Genomic DNA, 16,442 nt, shown 5'->3' with positions numbered 1-16,442 from the left:
AGGCAAGAAGACTGGAAACCCGTTGCCATTTCCTTCTCCAGGGGATCTTCCCCATCCACTGATCAAAACCACAGATTGCACTCCAGTCTCCTGCATTGGTAGGAAAATTCTTTACCTCTGAACCACCAGGGAAGTCCCTTCCATACATAGAAAAGTACTAAATTCCTTAACTTGGGATATCTGGTTTTCTTAATTAACAATAACCTTCTCATGTTCAGACTACCTGCCCTTTGTTGCAAAGCTTCTATGTAACCTGGCTCCTCCCCCCTCGCCTCTTTGGAGTTCTCTCAGGGTTACTTGAGAGGTTCCCTCCCTGGCTTACCTTCTAAAAATGTCTGCTGAATAAAACCTAACGCTCAGCATTTGGATTGCATGTAATTTTTAAGTTGACAATATGCACGCCAATACAGTAGTCACCAAGCATGACTTTTCAGCAAGCATTTTCATCATTTAGGGTAAATGTTAAAGGGAGTTCTAAAAGGGAATTTGCTTCTGTATAAATGATGTGGTCTGTGTGATTCAGACAGCTAATCAAAGACCTTGTCCACACTGTGGCTTGGAGACACACTTCGAACCCATTTTTTTAAGCAAGGTAAACTCAAACAGCATAGAAGAGGGACCACTGCGAGGGAACTAACCAGGCCCAATGACTTTGCAGGAAGGGGCATCGTGGATACTTCTGCTAACCGTTGCGACCACCCCTGATGGTTGCTAGGGTTTCAGCATCAGGACTTCGAGACTGAACAACAACAAAGTGTTCACCACCACGAAAGGAACTTGAGTAATCCCCTTCAAAGGTTGAAAACACAACAGAACTAGGCGAGAAAAAGAACGGAGGATCTCAGAGCGGCCGACAAAAACCAAAGCAGACGGGACGCGGAGAACCCCGGAGGGCCCGACAGCCCACGAGCAGCGAGTGGAAGTTCCCAGCGGACACATGACCGCCTGCGACCTGTCCTAGGCGTGGTCCCTCCGGGCTCGCTGCAGGCGGGGGAAGCGTTGAGACGCCCCCACGTGGTGTGCGCTCCCACTGCAGGCGGCGGAGCTTTGGGGGAAATGGAGAGGGGTGAGAAGTGTGGAGCCGCGGAGGTCCCATCGCGCGGAAGGACGGTGGATGAAGGGAGAGGCGAGCCACTGTGGGCTCCAGAGGGAAGTGGGCTTCGAGGTAGCGCCTCGGAGGAGCGCCTGGGGAGGGGGTTCCTGAAGCGTGAGGCTGGGCGTGAACGCAGGAGAGGACCAGTTGAGATAAGATAGGGGGTCCCCAGGGACGTAAAAGGGAACAGCAGACAGGGACAGGTCCAGTGAGGTCCCCGGTGAGCGGGAGAACACACACTCAGCCTCCAGCGGGTGGGGGGTGGGGGGCGGTGTATGGACATTGACGTGAGAGGAGGCGGCCTGGGGCCGCGGGGCGTGACCGGGAAGCGCCGCGCGCGCCACCGCCAGGGAGCAGGCGGGAGCGGGAACTAGAAGCTGCGAGTCTGGAGGGCGCGGCGTCAACAGCCACCGAGGCGGGGCGGAGACGAGGCGAGTGCGCGTGCGCGGCCCGCGCGGGCGGGAGCGCGCGCGCGCGCCCGGCCAGGCAGCCTGGGCAGCGGGTCCTGTCTGTGACAGGAGGTGGCGGCGGGTCCTCTCTGTGTCTGCTGCGGCGCCCGCTCTAGACGCCTGCGGCGGCTGCGGCGACCCAGCGGCGGGCGCGGAGATGTGGCCCCTGGTAGTGGTTCTGCTGCTCGGCTCGGTGCGCTGCGGTGAGTGGTCACTAGCTCTTGGTTCTCTACAGCTTGTGTCTCGGCGCCCCCGCGTGTGTGTGGGCTGCGTCCCGGCTGGCCCGGCGGCTCCCTGGAGAGGGTGGCCGGGGCGCGGGACAAGCGGGCCCTTGCACGGGTGCAAGGCCCGGGGTGCGGAAGCGGGAGGGCCCAGCGGGTATTCGGCACCCCCTTCCTTTCTTCCTTTCCCTCCTCTTCCTCTTACCCCTGGGTGAGAGCGGGGCACATCTTCCCTTGTTTGTCACCACCGAGGAAGACTCCAACCGTGCACCTCGCGCAAAAATTAGCTCTGGAGAGAAGGGGCAAGATCGTAGGCGAGGGGTTGGCAACTGTTAGGGTACCCGTTCCTCCCCGTGCTTTAAACGTTTTGGGGGTTGAAGGAAGGAGAGTAGGAGGGCCCCAGCCTCTTGTGATGCAAGTACGCATTTTGGCAAAGTCTGCTAGAAGGGGTTTCCTCCGTTTGCCCTCCCACACGAACATAGGAGTTAAGAGGACGTAAAGGACACAATTAAGTTTCATTTCCAATCCAGCGTTTAATCAGAAGATTCTCTGGCTTTTTTTTTTTTTTTTAAACCCTAGGAATATAGCTTACTGAGTGGAAACTACCCCCACGCCCCACCACCATCAGCCACTTCAATACAGTCTAAATTGCGCGTTCAAGTTTTCCTACATTATTTAGGGGAACCGTTTTAAAAGTAATCCAGACTTCGCTTCAAGTATGAAGATAGTAACCTCTAGTCAAAACACATTTGCGGTAGAGTGGGATTTGGTGTCTTTCAACACCAAAGGCGTTTTGGCCCCCCAAGCTTTTGGAATCCATTTCGCTTTTTTAGAACGTGTGCTTCGCCTGTAAAAACTGAGGAAGGAATAGGAATTTTCGTGGCTCTATAGTGCCTGTCACGCTTCATATCTATACATTCTGTTGTGAACTTTTTGTAAAATTCAGAATTGAGTTAGAGTAGTAGTATCAAGCAGTTGTTACATTTAATTCTGGAATGCTAAATTAATTAGATTTTAAATGGGTTATTAGCCTCCCTCTACCATTTATGAAGGCTTGTGAGTTCAAGCTGTTTACAAAATGCCCTTATGCCCCGACTTAGCTTCTTCCCCTTCTGTGAAACCTCCTGAGATGTTGGAGCTCTTAATAATCAATCTCTGTTATCTAAAGGGTTGATACTAGGTAAGGTAGTGTTTTCTGTTATCATCCTTAACATCTTGTTTCCTGTTACCATCATAGCTCAGATAATACTGCTTTCAGAAACCTGTTGTATGATCGGAAAGCCTTATACTGAACCCGGTAATGAATTTTTAATAAAATATTACTAAATCAGACCAGTGGTCTCAAAGCTAGTTTGAAGCATAAAAAAATGTGAATCATGCACTGTTTTAAAAACAAGGGTCCTATTTTCAAGTAGATTAGAAAGAACTGCTAGAATGGTACTTTTGAGGATAGAAATGGTTAGGCCTTCTTTAGTAATAGGTATGATCACGTATGATTAGCATTCATTTACATACAATATTAATATGCTCAAGTCCCTACAGAGTCTTAGAATTCAGAATTTATGGTCTTTTATTGTAGTTAGTTAATAATGACCTAAAAAAAAAAAAACAGAGATATTATACATTTGAGTTGTTAAGTGTTGAATATAAAACAGGAAGGGATAGTGTTTGTCATAAGCTATAATGTATTTTTGTGCATGTGTGTTTAATATGTAGTTTTAAAAGAGCATGTAGGAAGAAATGTTACATTTCAGAACACAAGTAGTTGTAAACCCAAGTATTTTGGAAGGCTGAATTTAGATTCTCGAATGAGTAAGGAAGTCATGGGTTTGTATGTTTATTTGTACTCAGGTTTGATTTTGCTTTCGGTTTCATTTATAAGTAATTGCTGGTCAAAGGCTATTTCCTGGTAGCCAGTACAGATTCAGTTGATCTTTATAGTAAAGAAAGTTATTTAAAATGCCCATTCCTTTTAATTATAGGCAAAATACAGTTTTCTGTATTGGTTTACAAGATACAGAATGAATTATTACTATTCTCCTTTCCTCCTCCCTCCCCCATATGTCCAATTATATGTTGTTTGAAAGCACATCATCAGTTTCAGTGATATTCACTAACTGGTAAATAAAAGGTTACTCAGATAATGACACTGATAGGAACCGTCTTTTCAGTGGTTGATTTTTCTTTATTTAAAGTGAGTTTTTAGAATCACAGGTACACATGATTTTAAAGCATTTTTATTGTCTAAGTCTAGTAGTAATTTAGTTGGCTTAAACAAAAATGTTTTCTTTTCTCCTAACAGATACATTACTTTGAACCACAATTTGCCATTTTAAGGAAGTAAATGCCTCTTTAAATGTACTTATTTCCGGGGCCGCCCAGCAGTCTAGAGGCAGGGTGCTAAAGCATCGCACTAAGTGCCTACTATTAGGACACTTGCTCATGCTGTCATCTGTATTTTGGCAGATGTTTTATGTTTGCCACTGAGTTGTTAATGAAGATTTGAAAGGCCAGGTTCTAAAATAGAGAAATAGGTGGTTTCCCCAAAATTGATAAACATTGTAAATCCAAAATGCATTATTAAAACTAAGTTTGCATTCCTTAATATTAAATCAACTCTAGCTAGAATAGGCATCATTTTTTTTTAAATACATTCATCTTCTTTTAGAGACATAGTTTTCATGTAACCATTTTACCTCTCTTTTAGCTTATTTTGCCGTCATACCTTTTTATACAAGAAAAAATTTTCTGTATCTTGTGGCTCAGCCTAATATAATGCACTCTTGGGCTGTGAGAAAGCAAATTTCATTCTGTGTACTAGTGCTGATATTTCTTCTATGATAAAAGAACAAGAATGATAGTGTAGGATCAGTTTTGCTGAACACATTGTAGCACTAAAGTGAAAAAAATGTATAGAGCATTCAGGAAATTTGATTGTGGTATACCTAGACTAAGACAGTAGAGTCTGGATTTTCATTCTCTGTGGTTACATGGAGTTGAAACAGGAATTAGAAGCTACACCCTGCTCTGAATATTTTATTCCATCTCCATGATGTGTGTGTGCTCAGTTGCTCATTTGTGTCCTACTCTTTGCAACCCTATGGACTGTAGTCTACCAGGCTCCTCCATCCATGGGATTTTTCAGGCAAGAATACTGGAGTGGATTGCTATTTCCTCTTCCAGGGCATCTTCCGGACCCAGGGATTGAACCCTCATCTCCTGTCTTCTGCATTGCAGGTCGATTACTTAACACTGAGCCATCAGAATCTGGTCAATCCCAGGGTTTGAGATTTAAATTCGGAGTTAAATTAAGTGCATATTTGAACTTAATGGCTCAATTGGTAAAGAATCTGCCTGCAATGTGGGAGACTTGGGTTCAATCCCTGGTTTGGGAAGATCCCCTGAAGAAGGGAATGGCAGTCCACTCCGGTATTCTTGCCTGGAGAATTACATAGACAGAGGAGCCTGTTGGGGTTGCAAAAAGTCAGACATGACTGAGTGACTAACACACACACACACACACACACACACACACACACACACAAGTTAAACAGTAAGTCAAGGGATTGGGGAAGTGCAGGGTCTGTCAACATTGCTTATTCTGTTTCAAGTAAGTATGAACCCATGTTATGCTTTAAGCATTTTGCAAGGCCTTCTTGGGCATACAGACAAATTTCAGACTGTACGCCTCTTAATAACTTAAAGTGTAGTTTATAAAGAGAAGGGATTTTTTGTTTTTATACCTCAATAGTACTTAATATATTTTAAGTGCTTGAAAAGGCTATAATTGTGGATGTTACTGCCTTTAAACTGCCCTGGGCCTTATAACTCTAAGTTGACTACTTCTGTTCTTTTGCTATGCTATGCTAAGTCACTTCAGTCGTGTCCAACTCTGTGTGACCCCATAGACGGCAGCCACCAGGCTCCCCCGTCCCTGGGATTCTCCAGGCAAGAACACTGGAATGGGTTGCCATTTCCTTCTCCAGTGCATGAAAGTGAAAAGTGAAAGCGAAGTCGCTCAGTTGTGTCTGACTCTTAGCGACCCCATGGACTGCAGCCTACTAGGCTCCTCCATCCATGGGATTTTCCAGGCAAGAGTACTGGAGTGGGGTGCTTATAGGGACCATTTAAAACCCCAGTGGGAGATCAGTTTGAGTCAGAACCAAACACCTGTGGACACTTGCCTTTTTAAAAACCTGACTTTGTTTGGTCTCTGTTGAGGAGAGATCTGACTAAATCCTCGCTTTGACCCTAAATTTAACCTGATTCAGTTTGAGACTCCAGTTCTTCATACCAGAACCCAAGCCTGATGGCAGAAATTAGATGGATTCATTTCTAGCAAGTGTCTTGACTCATGAGCTTTGCTTCATTCACCTTAGTGACTGCTGGGGCTTCTTACCCCATTCCTGATCATCCATCCTGAACAAATAATTAACTTCCTACTCTGCTGCAGAAAATAGTGATGTGTGGTGTGGACTCTTTCAACTTCCCACCCACCATCACTAAACTTGTGTGTAATATCTTAGGCAACATTCATTTCATTCTCCTCCTTCACCAGTGTCGGAAGTGCTCCTATTCACCTTTCCAAGGAAAGACCCCCACTGTCTACAGGTCTTGCACTTCCACCATCTTGGAAACCTGCCTAATCACCTTAATCCTTCAGTCTTGTACCTTAGATCTTTGCCTCTTCATTGATTCCTTCTTCTTAGTTTGAAGACGAGCTCAAGTTTGACTCCATATTAAAAACAAACAAGAAGAGCAGTTCCATGCTCTTTCCATCATTGCCTTGTTTCTCTGCTCTCTTGTGTGTGTTACTCAGTCAGTTGTGTCCGACTCTGCAACCCCACGGACTATAGCCCACCAGGCTCCTCTGTCCATGGGATTCTCCAGGCAAGAATACTGGAGTGGGTTGCCATTCCCTTCTCCAGGGGATCTTCCTGATCTAGGGATAGAACCTGGGTCTCCCACATTGCAGGCAGCATCTGAGCCAGCAGGGAAGCCCACAAAAGTGAAAGTGAAAGTCGTTCACTCCTGTCCGACTCTGCGATGCCATGGACTAAACAGTCCAGGGAATTCTCCAGGCCAGAAAACTGGAGTGGGTAGCCTTTTCCTTCTCCAGGGGATCTTTCCAACCCTGGTCTCCCGCATTGCAGGCGGATTCTTTACCAGCTGAGCCACGAAGGAAGCCTGCTTTCTTATACTGCCAAATTTATTCATAGAGAATCACTGCCTCTTCTTTCTCCCCTCCCCTTCACTTCCCAAATGCAGTCTGACTCCAGTCCCTCGTCTGCTGACATCGCTGCAGATAAAGAAGCTAAGAATGAAAATTTAAATCTAGAGGTTTTTTTTTTTTTTTTTACTCACCCTGCTTAACATCTATTTTGCCTATCATAGTTAAGACCCTTCCATTGTGTCTGCAGTGGTGTTATTTGCTGCCTCACCTACTTCACCTCTTTTCTCACATCCTTAGTTTGTTCCTCTTTAACTATTTGCTCCATAAATATTGATATTCCCCAGCATTTTATTCTCTGGTACCTGCTCTGTTTGCAAGGACTCTCTGAGTGATCTTGTTTATGCTCACAGTTTCAGTTATCAGCTGTATTCTTGGTAATTCCCAAGTCTCTGTAGCCCAGACCTTTCTTCTTAAATCCACATTAACATATCCTGGGATCCACTGGACATCTCCATTTCAGTGTGCCACTGGTACTTTTAATACTCAGACTATTGAATATTGAAAGAATATTTACTGCTGAATCTCTTAAGTATCTTTACTCTATAGTTAATCTACAATCTAACTGGTTATACATACCATTTTAGTTAATAACTGTAATTCTTCTTGCTTCTCCTTTACCTCTCACATCTGACTTAGTCCGTTTGCTTTTTTTGTTCTTTCACTATTATTTTTGGCCTTCTCTTCACTTGTCATTTTCCTGGATTATTGCAGCCATCTCTTAATGAATCTCCTTTCCCAAAGCTCTTCCTGTCCTCAATTCACCCTTCATACTGCTGTTATTGTTATTTTTTTAATGTCATTAAGTCTGAGTGGTTTGCCATTACTTAGGTTATCGGCTCCAGACTTCCCACAATGACATTCAAGGAAGCCTTTACAATAAGTCTTAATCATCTTTTCCAGCCCCTTTTCCTGGAGTTCACTTGAATAATCATTGGCCTTCGGGTATTCTTTCTTTATTCCTCTGTACTTGTTATGGCCTGAAAAGCCCTTCCTTTTCTAGGACATTGCAACTCATCCAGTTTAAACACCGCCCAGTAGGAGAAGCATTCTTAGAGACGTCAAGTGATTTTAAAGGAACTGTTCCATCCAATCTGCATCCAACTTGGTTTAGATTTTTCATTAAAATATGTAGCCTCATGATACTACAATCAGGGCTATAGAAGTAAGAAACAGTGGAGGAGTCTCTTGAAATAAGGAAGAAGAATGAATCTTCCCTGATATGATATTTAGATTTTCTTTTCATGGGATTCATACTTTAAATTTTTACATTCAGGAGGAATGTATTGAGCCCTACTGTCTGGACCCTGAAGTAGATCCACAGGATATCAAATGAATACATTGTCCTTGTGTTTCTACCTTTTTATCCTAATGGAGAAATCAGTAGAGTAAAACAGTAGTTAAAAAATTTGGAACTGAGCGACAGCACTTGAATAGGGGGAATAGGAGCAGTAAGGAGGGAAGAATAGAGTTGAGTAGTAGCAACGACAGGGACAGTATTGAACATCTCAGCTGTGCCTTCAGGAAGAGCCAAAGTTAGTGAATTGTAGCTGCCATTTATTGAACATTTGCTGTGTAAGTGAAAGGCATTGCAGTAGGAACTCCATGTTCATTATCTCATTAAATCTCACAAAATCTCTATGAGGTGTACATGATCACTGGTCACATTTTATAGGTGAGGAAACTGAGATACAGAAATTAAGTAACTTGCCTAAGGTTATACACCTAGGAAGTGCTAAGTCTTGAGCCAAGTGTGTGCTCTTACTTGTACCTCCAGTGAAAGGTATGGGCCTCCTTAGGCTGGGTAACAGCTTGTGTGAGTGGGGAAAGGCCTGGAGATGAGAGTACATTTGCATATCCGGGAATTGCTAGGTCATTATGATTGAAGCTTACTTGGGAAATAAGAGAGTGTAAGAGGTGAGGATGGACAGGATCCTGAAGGACCTGGTTTGTATTCCATGATAATGTACTTGAATTTAGCCTGAAAGTGGGGGAAAGGGTGCTGTTAAAGTATATTAGGCAAAGGAGTGCACATTTGTGTTTGGAACAGTTATTTTGGGAACTGTGCAAAATGTATGACTGGGATGGGGAAACTTTGAGGCTGAAGGCAGGGAGCTAGTTAGGGGTTGCAGCAATAGTTCAAGGCAGAAATGATGAATGTCTAGTTAATTCATATAGCAGACATTGGATTTAGGAACAATTACATAGATTGAGCCTACCCAGAACTCGCCTGGCTGAGGAGAGGGCAGAATCTAGCATGATTCTTATCTAGGTCTGCTTGACTGCTAGATAATAAAAAGTACTTTAGGGAGGTGAGGATTTGGGATGAATGTAGGCAGAAAGTAGATAGATTTTTGTTCATGTTGACTCTGAAGTAACTGTAGTATATCCAAGTGGAAACGCATAGCACATGGTTGTCTTCTCAAGCTCTGCAGCTAAGGAGAAAGGTGGAACCCAGTTAATAAAATGTGTGGGTAGTTAAAACCTGGAGTAAGGGAGAATGCTGGAGTGGGGAGGGATGGGGGTCAGGGCTTGGTAGGAAGTCCTTAGCAACCTAATATGTATTGTGAGTCAAGGAATAGATTTCAGTAAAGCAAGCAAGCTGCGATGAGGTGGAGAAAGCACTAGGAGGAAATTCAGAGATACAGAAGCCAAGAGACAAGAAAGGGGCTCCCCACAGGCTCAAGAACTGTAGAGAAGTCAAGATGGAGAGCGAACCATGTGCATTCCGTTTTCACGGGATGATTGGCGACGTTGGCAAGAGCCGTTGTAGTGAAGAAGGCAAGGTGGAGGCCAGGTAGCAGGGATGTAGGAAGTAAGAGATGAAGAAATGCATTTAGATTATCTTTCTAGATGCTAGGAAAGAGAGAGACAAGTACAAGGGATTTTTTTTTCCAGTTGGCTGATATTCAAGTATTTAAAAACTTTTAAAAACCTATTGTAAATGAACTTGGGGGATGTCACAGGATGGTAAACAACTAGGGGAAGTCCTTGATATTGATGAGTGTGGAGGCAGAAATGGAAACTAGCTCTCAAGTGAAGGAGTTCGTTTCTGAAGTGGAAGAAGTGAGGGGAAGCGAGGTGTGGATAGGTAGGGCAGCAGAAGAATGTCCAGGGGGAAGTATTGGAAGCTTCTGGTTTCTTATCTGGAGGACTCAATTTGAAGTAATCAGGAAGGGAGGGCTCCTTTGGAGAGTATTGGATAAGCTCTTACAAAAGGAGAGTATTTTCAGAGTTGTTCTAAAGGAGAGAAATTTTCCGTGGAACATGTGAAAAGGTAAAAGAATGAAGGATTAAATAAATGGACAGAGTCTATGATAGTCTTCTGTTTTTCCTGTAGTAGCAACAAACATTTTCCTAGAAGTCTAAAGACTAATTACTCTCTTGCCCATCCATAGCACTTTGTTCATATAGGAAAGAAAGCACTTAACGACCTTGGGTTATAAAAAGTATATATCAGTCCCCCAGGGCTTCCCTTGTGGCTCAGCTGGTAAAGAATACGCCTGCAATGTGGGAGACCTAGGTTTGATTCTTGGGTTGGGAAGATCCCCTGGAAAAGGAAATGGCTACCCAGTCCAGTATTCTGGCCTAGAGAATTCCATGGTCTGTATTGGGATCACAAAGAGTGGGACACGACTGAGAGACTTTTACTTTCACTTTCATCAGTCCCCCAGGTGAGAATTCTGTTTTTTAAAGATGATTCCTACATTTTTTTCATTATTGTATTCGCACCTCCTGTTAAGTGTTTCAGATCAGATGAGATGGTTTGACCTAGCAGTTTGTATTCATAGAAGTTGTAAGGTCCAATATTTTTGGCATTTGATATAAGTTAATTTTCCCATTTCATTTGTTAATTTATCTGTAACTCCAGCATCATGGATGGTTATACTTACCAATTTCTATCTGATTAGACTGCTGTAGGCATTTCTTGATTATTCAGAGTTTACTTACTCATGATAATTATCTATATGATCCTTTATTTGCTCTGTATATTTTAGATCCTTTCTTCACTGTGCTGTTTCATCAGAAGGCAGTAGGCAAAATAGAGAAAAACCAAATCAAATAATTCCACTGCTTAATAGCTGTTTAACAAATGTTTGTACAGGATGAAGTTGTAGTTAACAGCTGATGAAGCAACATTTTTGGACTGTATTTATTAATTGTTAGTGCAAGGATTATTCAAATTATAGTTGATCCAGGTCAATTTCACTTTGAATTTTATTGACAGCATTTATTAAACTTAAATTGCTTCAGCTATAAAAATGGCTGTATTGATATTACAACAAATACTGCAGTGGAATCAGTGCTTTCTGTATGCTTTAGAAAATTCATTTTCTAAACACAAGTTATAAAGTCACTGAGTGCTTGCTGACCACTTTGTACTCACTTGCTGCTGCTGCTGCTAAGTCGCTTCAGTCGTGTCCGACTCTGTGCGACCCCATAGAAGGCAGCCCACCAGGCTTCCCCGTCGCTTCTAAAAAACTTTGCTGAGGTAACTTAGCTCTTCACTTGTATCTCTTTAATTAAAGGATAATTTTTAGGAGGTATAGTTTGACTCAAACAAATATGAAATGCTCATGTGTCTAAGTTTTTATTTCACACATTAATTAACAAGCAAACCAACAAGATGGTGCAACCATCTTGGTTTTAAAAGAGAATTGGAAGGGACTTCCCTGGCAGTCCAGTGGCTAAGACTCTGCACTCCCAGTGCAGGGGGCCCAGGTTTGATCTCTGGTCAGGGAACTAGATCCCATATACCACAACTGAGAATTTGCACACGACAATTAAAGATCCTGCATGCTGTGGCTAAGGACCCAATGCAGTCAAATAAATATTAATTTAAAAAAAGAATTGAAAGACACATGTACATATAGGCAGTCAGGAATGGTGAAATGAATCTGTGGATAGATGCAAAGTTGGTCAGTGTCCTCAGGGCAATAAAATCTTTTTTTTTTCCCATGCTGTGTGGCATGTGGGATCTTAGTTTTCCAACCAGGGATCAAACCCGTGCCCCGTGCAGTGGAAGCACTGTCTTAACCACTGGACTGCCAGGGAAGTCCCTAAAATGTAATTTTTAAAAAAAATTCCTCTCTTCCAACAGGTCCAAATCAACTGCAGAACAAAGTTTGTTTGTATCTCTATGGTTATGAATCGTTTGCATTACCATCAGTTTTCTACATCTTACAAAACTGTAAAAACAGCCTAGTCTTGGCAAGAGGCCCAGGCTGCTATAGAGTTATTCCAAACGGATCTGTCCGATAAGGCCCAGCACCCCGTTGAAAGGACTCCTGGTAATCTTTTAGTCCGTTTCAAAATCATTGACCATAGTTTCTGACACTTTCCTTCTTTTCTAATTCCAGCATCATAACCCCTTTCTTCTGTCCTTGTACACTCTATAGTCTCCACCCAGTGCTTATTTCTCAGGGGAAATAATTCATAACTCCAGTGTTTTGAAGAATGCAGTTGGAAGTCCAGGTTTTGTCTAGAGCTTCCTGATATTTAGGTGGCTAGAAACGGAGAGAACTGGGGGAAGGTGAACTGTGGATGACCACAGGGTTGATTTAGACTGCAGTTCCCAGAAATGTAACAGTTTAGACCTGCCAGTCAGAGAAGGTCCAGAGCATTACATTAAGATGCTGGAGTGCCTAGTTTTTATAGTATGACCTTACATATTTATAGCACAGTACAGAGCACTTACCAATGTTTTCTCCATTGATGCTGACCACAATTCTGTGAGGGGCTCCCCAGGTGGCGCTAGTAGTAAAGAACCTGCATGCCACTGCAGGAGATGCATGACATGCAGGCTCGATCCCTGAGTCAGGAAGATTCCCTGGAGAAGGGCGTGGCATCCCACTCCAGGATTCTTGCCTGGAGAATCCTGTGGACATAGGAGCCTGGCAAGCTGCAGTCCATAGGGTCACAGAGAGTCGGACATGACTGAAGTGACTTAGCATGCACAATTCTGTGAAGCAGCCCGGTGTTCATTTTTTGATCCTCTTACTTATAGAGAGTAAACCAAGGCATAGAAAGTTAAGCAAATTGCTTAAGGTTTCACCCTGAAAAGTAACAGACAGAGATGGGATTTGTTCTCAGGCTTCTGAGCATTGTTCAGTTCATATTCCATGCTGCAGCCCAGCATTCAATTCAGTGGGCATTTATTGAAGAGTAATTATGTTCCTAGAGTAATAATATCCTGTGCCCCTGATAAAGGAAAATTCTTAAAGATGAACAATTAAAACTAAGGTTTTATTTATATCTGTCAATCCTTTTTTGAAAGGAAACACCAACTCACTGCTTACATGAAAGAAGTCATAAGTGGCTGAAGAATATGGAGAACAAGTACAGTTTGTCCACATTTTTGCACATTCCACATGAAAGGGGACCCATTTCTCAACCTCTCTTTTATAAGGCAACAATCAGTAGTTTATATTATTGAAAAGAGTTGATCTGATACATGCTACTTATTAGTAGTATCCGATCTTGGTTTCAGCTTGCATCTTGTCTTTGTTTTGGGTGGTTTGTGGTTTCTAGAAGAAAGGGACACCTGTAATATATATTTGGAAGTTGTTCCTTAGTTTCAGTGAAATGTGGGAGTGGGAAAATGCCATTCAATTGTGTATAATCCTTTATGATACGTGCATACTGAATGTCTGTGGCTGTCTGTATTTTGCAATGGAAAAATAGCTGTAGAGAATATTTTTTTTTCTTAATCCTTAGCATTCTAAGGCTTACCATCCTAGTGGAAAGATGTGATGTGATTCATGTGATTTACTTTTTATATTTAAGTACAGTGGAGCCTGCTACCTTTTTTGGAAATGCAACCTAGGGATAGAAATAAACTTCCTATCAGTTTAGCAAATTCTATTTGGAGAAAATGTATAGAAGTTGAGACTGAATATATTATTTGATTTTACTTTCAATTTAAAAATTTTCTCATAGTAAAGTCAGTATTTTTCTTTAAATATCAGAATACACAAGCTTCAGAGTTTCCAAAGCCAGATACTACATCTGCATGTTCTAACACAGTTGCTGAGTTTATTCCCAGGATACATGAGAATGTATATTTTGTGTTAGTGGGAATGAATAAAGAAGAGGTACAGTGTTGTCTATCAGCTGAGCACATTAATATTAAAATAATTTGTTCTTTTCACTTCACCCATCTTCCCTATAGTTGCTTACTTGCTTAAGTGAACAATAGAAGCACTTCTCTTTATCTTAAGAATTTGTAACATACCTAAGATCTCATAGTATTCTGTATGAAATGAAACAATTTTATTTCTCTTTTCCAGGTTCAGCTCAACTAATATTTAATGCAATCAAATCGGTAGAATATACCCTTTGCAATCAAACCGTTGTCATCCCATGTTTTGTTAATAATGTGGAGACGAAGAACATTACTGAATTGTATGTCAGATGGAAATTTAAAGGAGAAAACATTTTCATCTTTGATGGAAGTCAGCGGATGTCCAAGCCTAGCAGTAACTTTTCTAGTGCAGAAATCGCACCATCAGAATTACTGCGTGGCATTGCCTCTTTGAAGATGGCTAAAAGTGATGCCGTCTTAGGAAACTACACTTGCGAAGTAACGGAGTTGAGCAGAGAAGGGGAAACCATCATAGAACTAAAATATCGTGTTGGTAAGACTTCTATAAAGTTTCCCTGTTATTTCTTCTGCAGCAACATGATCCTGTTAAAGGAGGGTAAAATGGGGCTAGGAACTTCTTTGAATCAAAAAGCATACTATTAATACTTAATGTTGGAGTGTTTAGCAGCATTAAGATCATGAGTTTTATCTTATTTGCTCTTCTCCTTTTCTCAATAAATCTCCTTTGTTGGTTGATAATTTGTGCATTGTATGGTCCTCAGACTTTAGGTCTGAGGACTGTGACATTTGCAGGGAGCAGTCCAGGGGTCATGTCCTCTGAGGTTTTGTTTGCTGCCATCAGAAGTATTTTCTTTCATGTGATTTATTTTCAAGCCTTTTTCCCAATTATTTCACCTTTTTGTTTTTTAACCTTACACTTTGATCAAGGGTTGCCAAGTCCCAAACATGCTTCCTCTGGAAAGAACAGATTAGGAGGAGAATAAGAATATTAAAAATCATGTTATCATAGCTGATTCCTTGAGATTTCCTGTGCTTAGCCTTGCTTTGGTGTTGTTCCCCCCTCCCCACCTTGGCTAAGAAGTGGGAGAGCTAGGGATTCAATTTAATATATTTAAATTCAGCTTTGATTATAGTAGCACGATCCTGCCCTTTCTGAGTTGGTGAGTTGCATAAAGCAGTAAAGTTAGCTGAGTAAAAAGTTTTCATTTCTTTCCTATTCCTTGCAGTGCCAGCTAAGTTCTTCAGCCACACAGAGGTACATTTCAGCTTTCTGTTTTGAAATCTCTATTTAGAATTGCTAGCTATATTACTGATCTCAGGATTAGACCATATTTTGAGAACCTGCTCTTTTCGTGGACTCAGATCGGTTCCATTGGATCCACTATTTGCCTCTGTTCTTCTTGCATTTACCATTAATAAATGTCTCTTACCACACTGGGAATGAGGTGCTTGGGTTGATAGAATCCTTTAACATTGCTTAGTATTATGAAATCAGCAGATCCGGGTTATATCCCCTATTCTGCAACCTAACTGTTCACCTTTATGCTGTTGAGCAGTTACTTTGCCAAGTCAAGTTACCTCATCTCTAACATGGGGATGAAGATAGATTCCTGCCTTTATGTCTTATCCTAACAGTCTGATGAGCACCAAATGAGGTCCCTTGTGTACAAGCACTATGTGAACTGAAGTGCTTTATAGGTGTGAATTGTGTTCTTGGGATGTTTGTTTTATAAAGGATGGTGTCAAGCTGTGAAGCTGGCCTGCGGTTGTAAGAGGGATTCTTGCACCATGAGGAGAGGCTGAGAGATGGCTTAGAGTAGGCTAGCAGAATCTGGAAGGCTTTTCTGCTCAGAAATCTCTCTTACATTGTATCTTGTATTAAGTTGTACTAATTTAGGCTGAAGAGCTTTTTTTGTTTTATTTATTTTAAAGTATACCTTTCAACAGGGGGTCGAATCTGGAATTGCATAATCTAATATCTAGTTGAAACTTTTTCTGAAGGAATGTACAGTTTTATTGGAATGAAAAAACAAGACATAGGGATCAATCATTTGGTAGTTGTGTAGGTCACCGAGAGGTAATCTCAAGATATGAGACTCGAAAGGCCAGGAGATGGAATGAAATGAATGGGAAAGGAATACCAGCATCTGGAGATGAAGAGAAAGTGTATAATTTTGTGTGTCTGTGATTGTTTTATTTTTCTTTATTTTCAAAGTACCCTATAAAAATATGAACTATGTTTACTTTGGGACCATTCAAATGAGGAAGTATTATTTGGAGAGAAGTATTCATTGGAGGAAGTATTCATTGAGGAAGTATTCATTGGTGAGAATGTATGAAATTC

General features: G+C 41.9%; 1 protein-coding gene across 2 annotated transcripts in view; it reads left to right on the top strand.

The window, feature by feature from the left end:
• The first annotated feature begins 1,421 nt into the window (after positions 1–1,421).
• Positions 1,422–16,442, top strand: part of CD47 (CD47 molecule) — a 67,127-nt gene continuing 52,106 nt past the window's right edge. Inside the window, exons 1-2 of one of the 2 annotated variants that reach the window (XM_070787382.1) lie at positions 1,422–1,745; positions 14,283–14,630. In XM_070787382.1, the coding sequence (XP_070643483.1) occupies positions 1,700–1,745; positions 14,283–14,630 (394 nt within the window). In that variant the 5' untranslated portion in view covers positions 1,422–1,699. The remainder of the gene's footprint in view (positions 1,746–14,282; positions 14,631–16,442) is intronic. The other variant, XM_070787379.1, reaches the window with a different exon arrangement.

The sequence above is a fragment of the Bos indicus genome, chromosome 1, assembly GCF_029378745.1.
Source record: "Bos indicus isolate NIAB-ARS_2022 breed Sahiwal x Tharparkar chromosome 1, NIAB-ARS_B.indTharparkar_mat_pri_1.0, whole genome shotgun sequence".
Taxonomy (NCBI): Eukaryota; Metazoa; Chordata; class Mammalia; order Artiodactyla; family Bovidae; genus Bos; species Bos indicus.
Note: the sequence above shows the minus strand (reverse complement) of the source record. Positions and strands in the feature narration are given on the sequence as shown.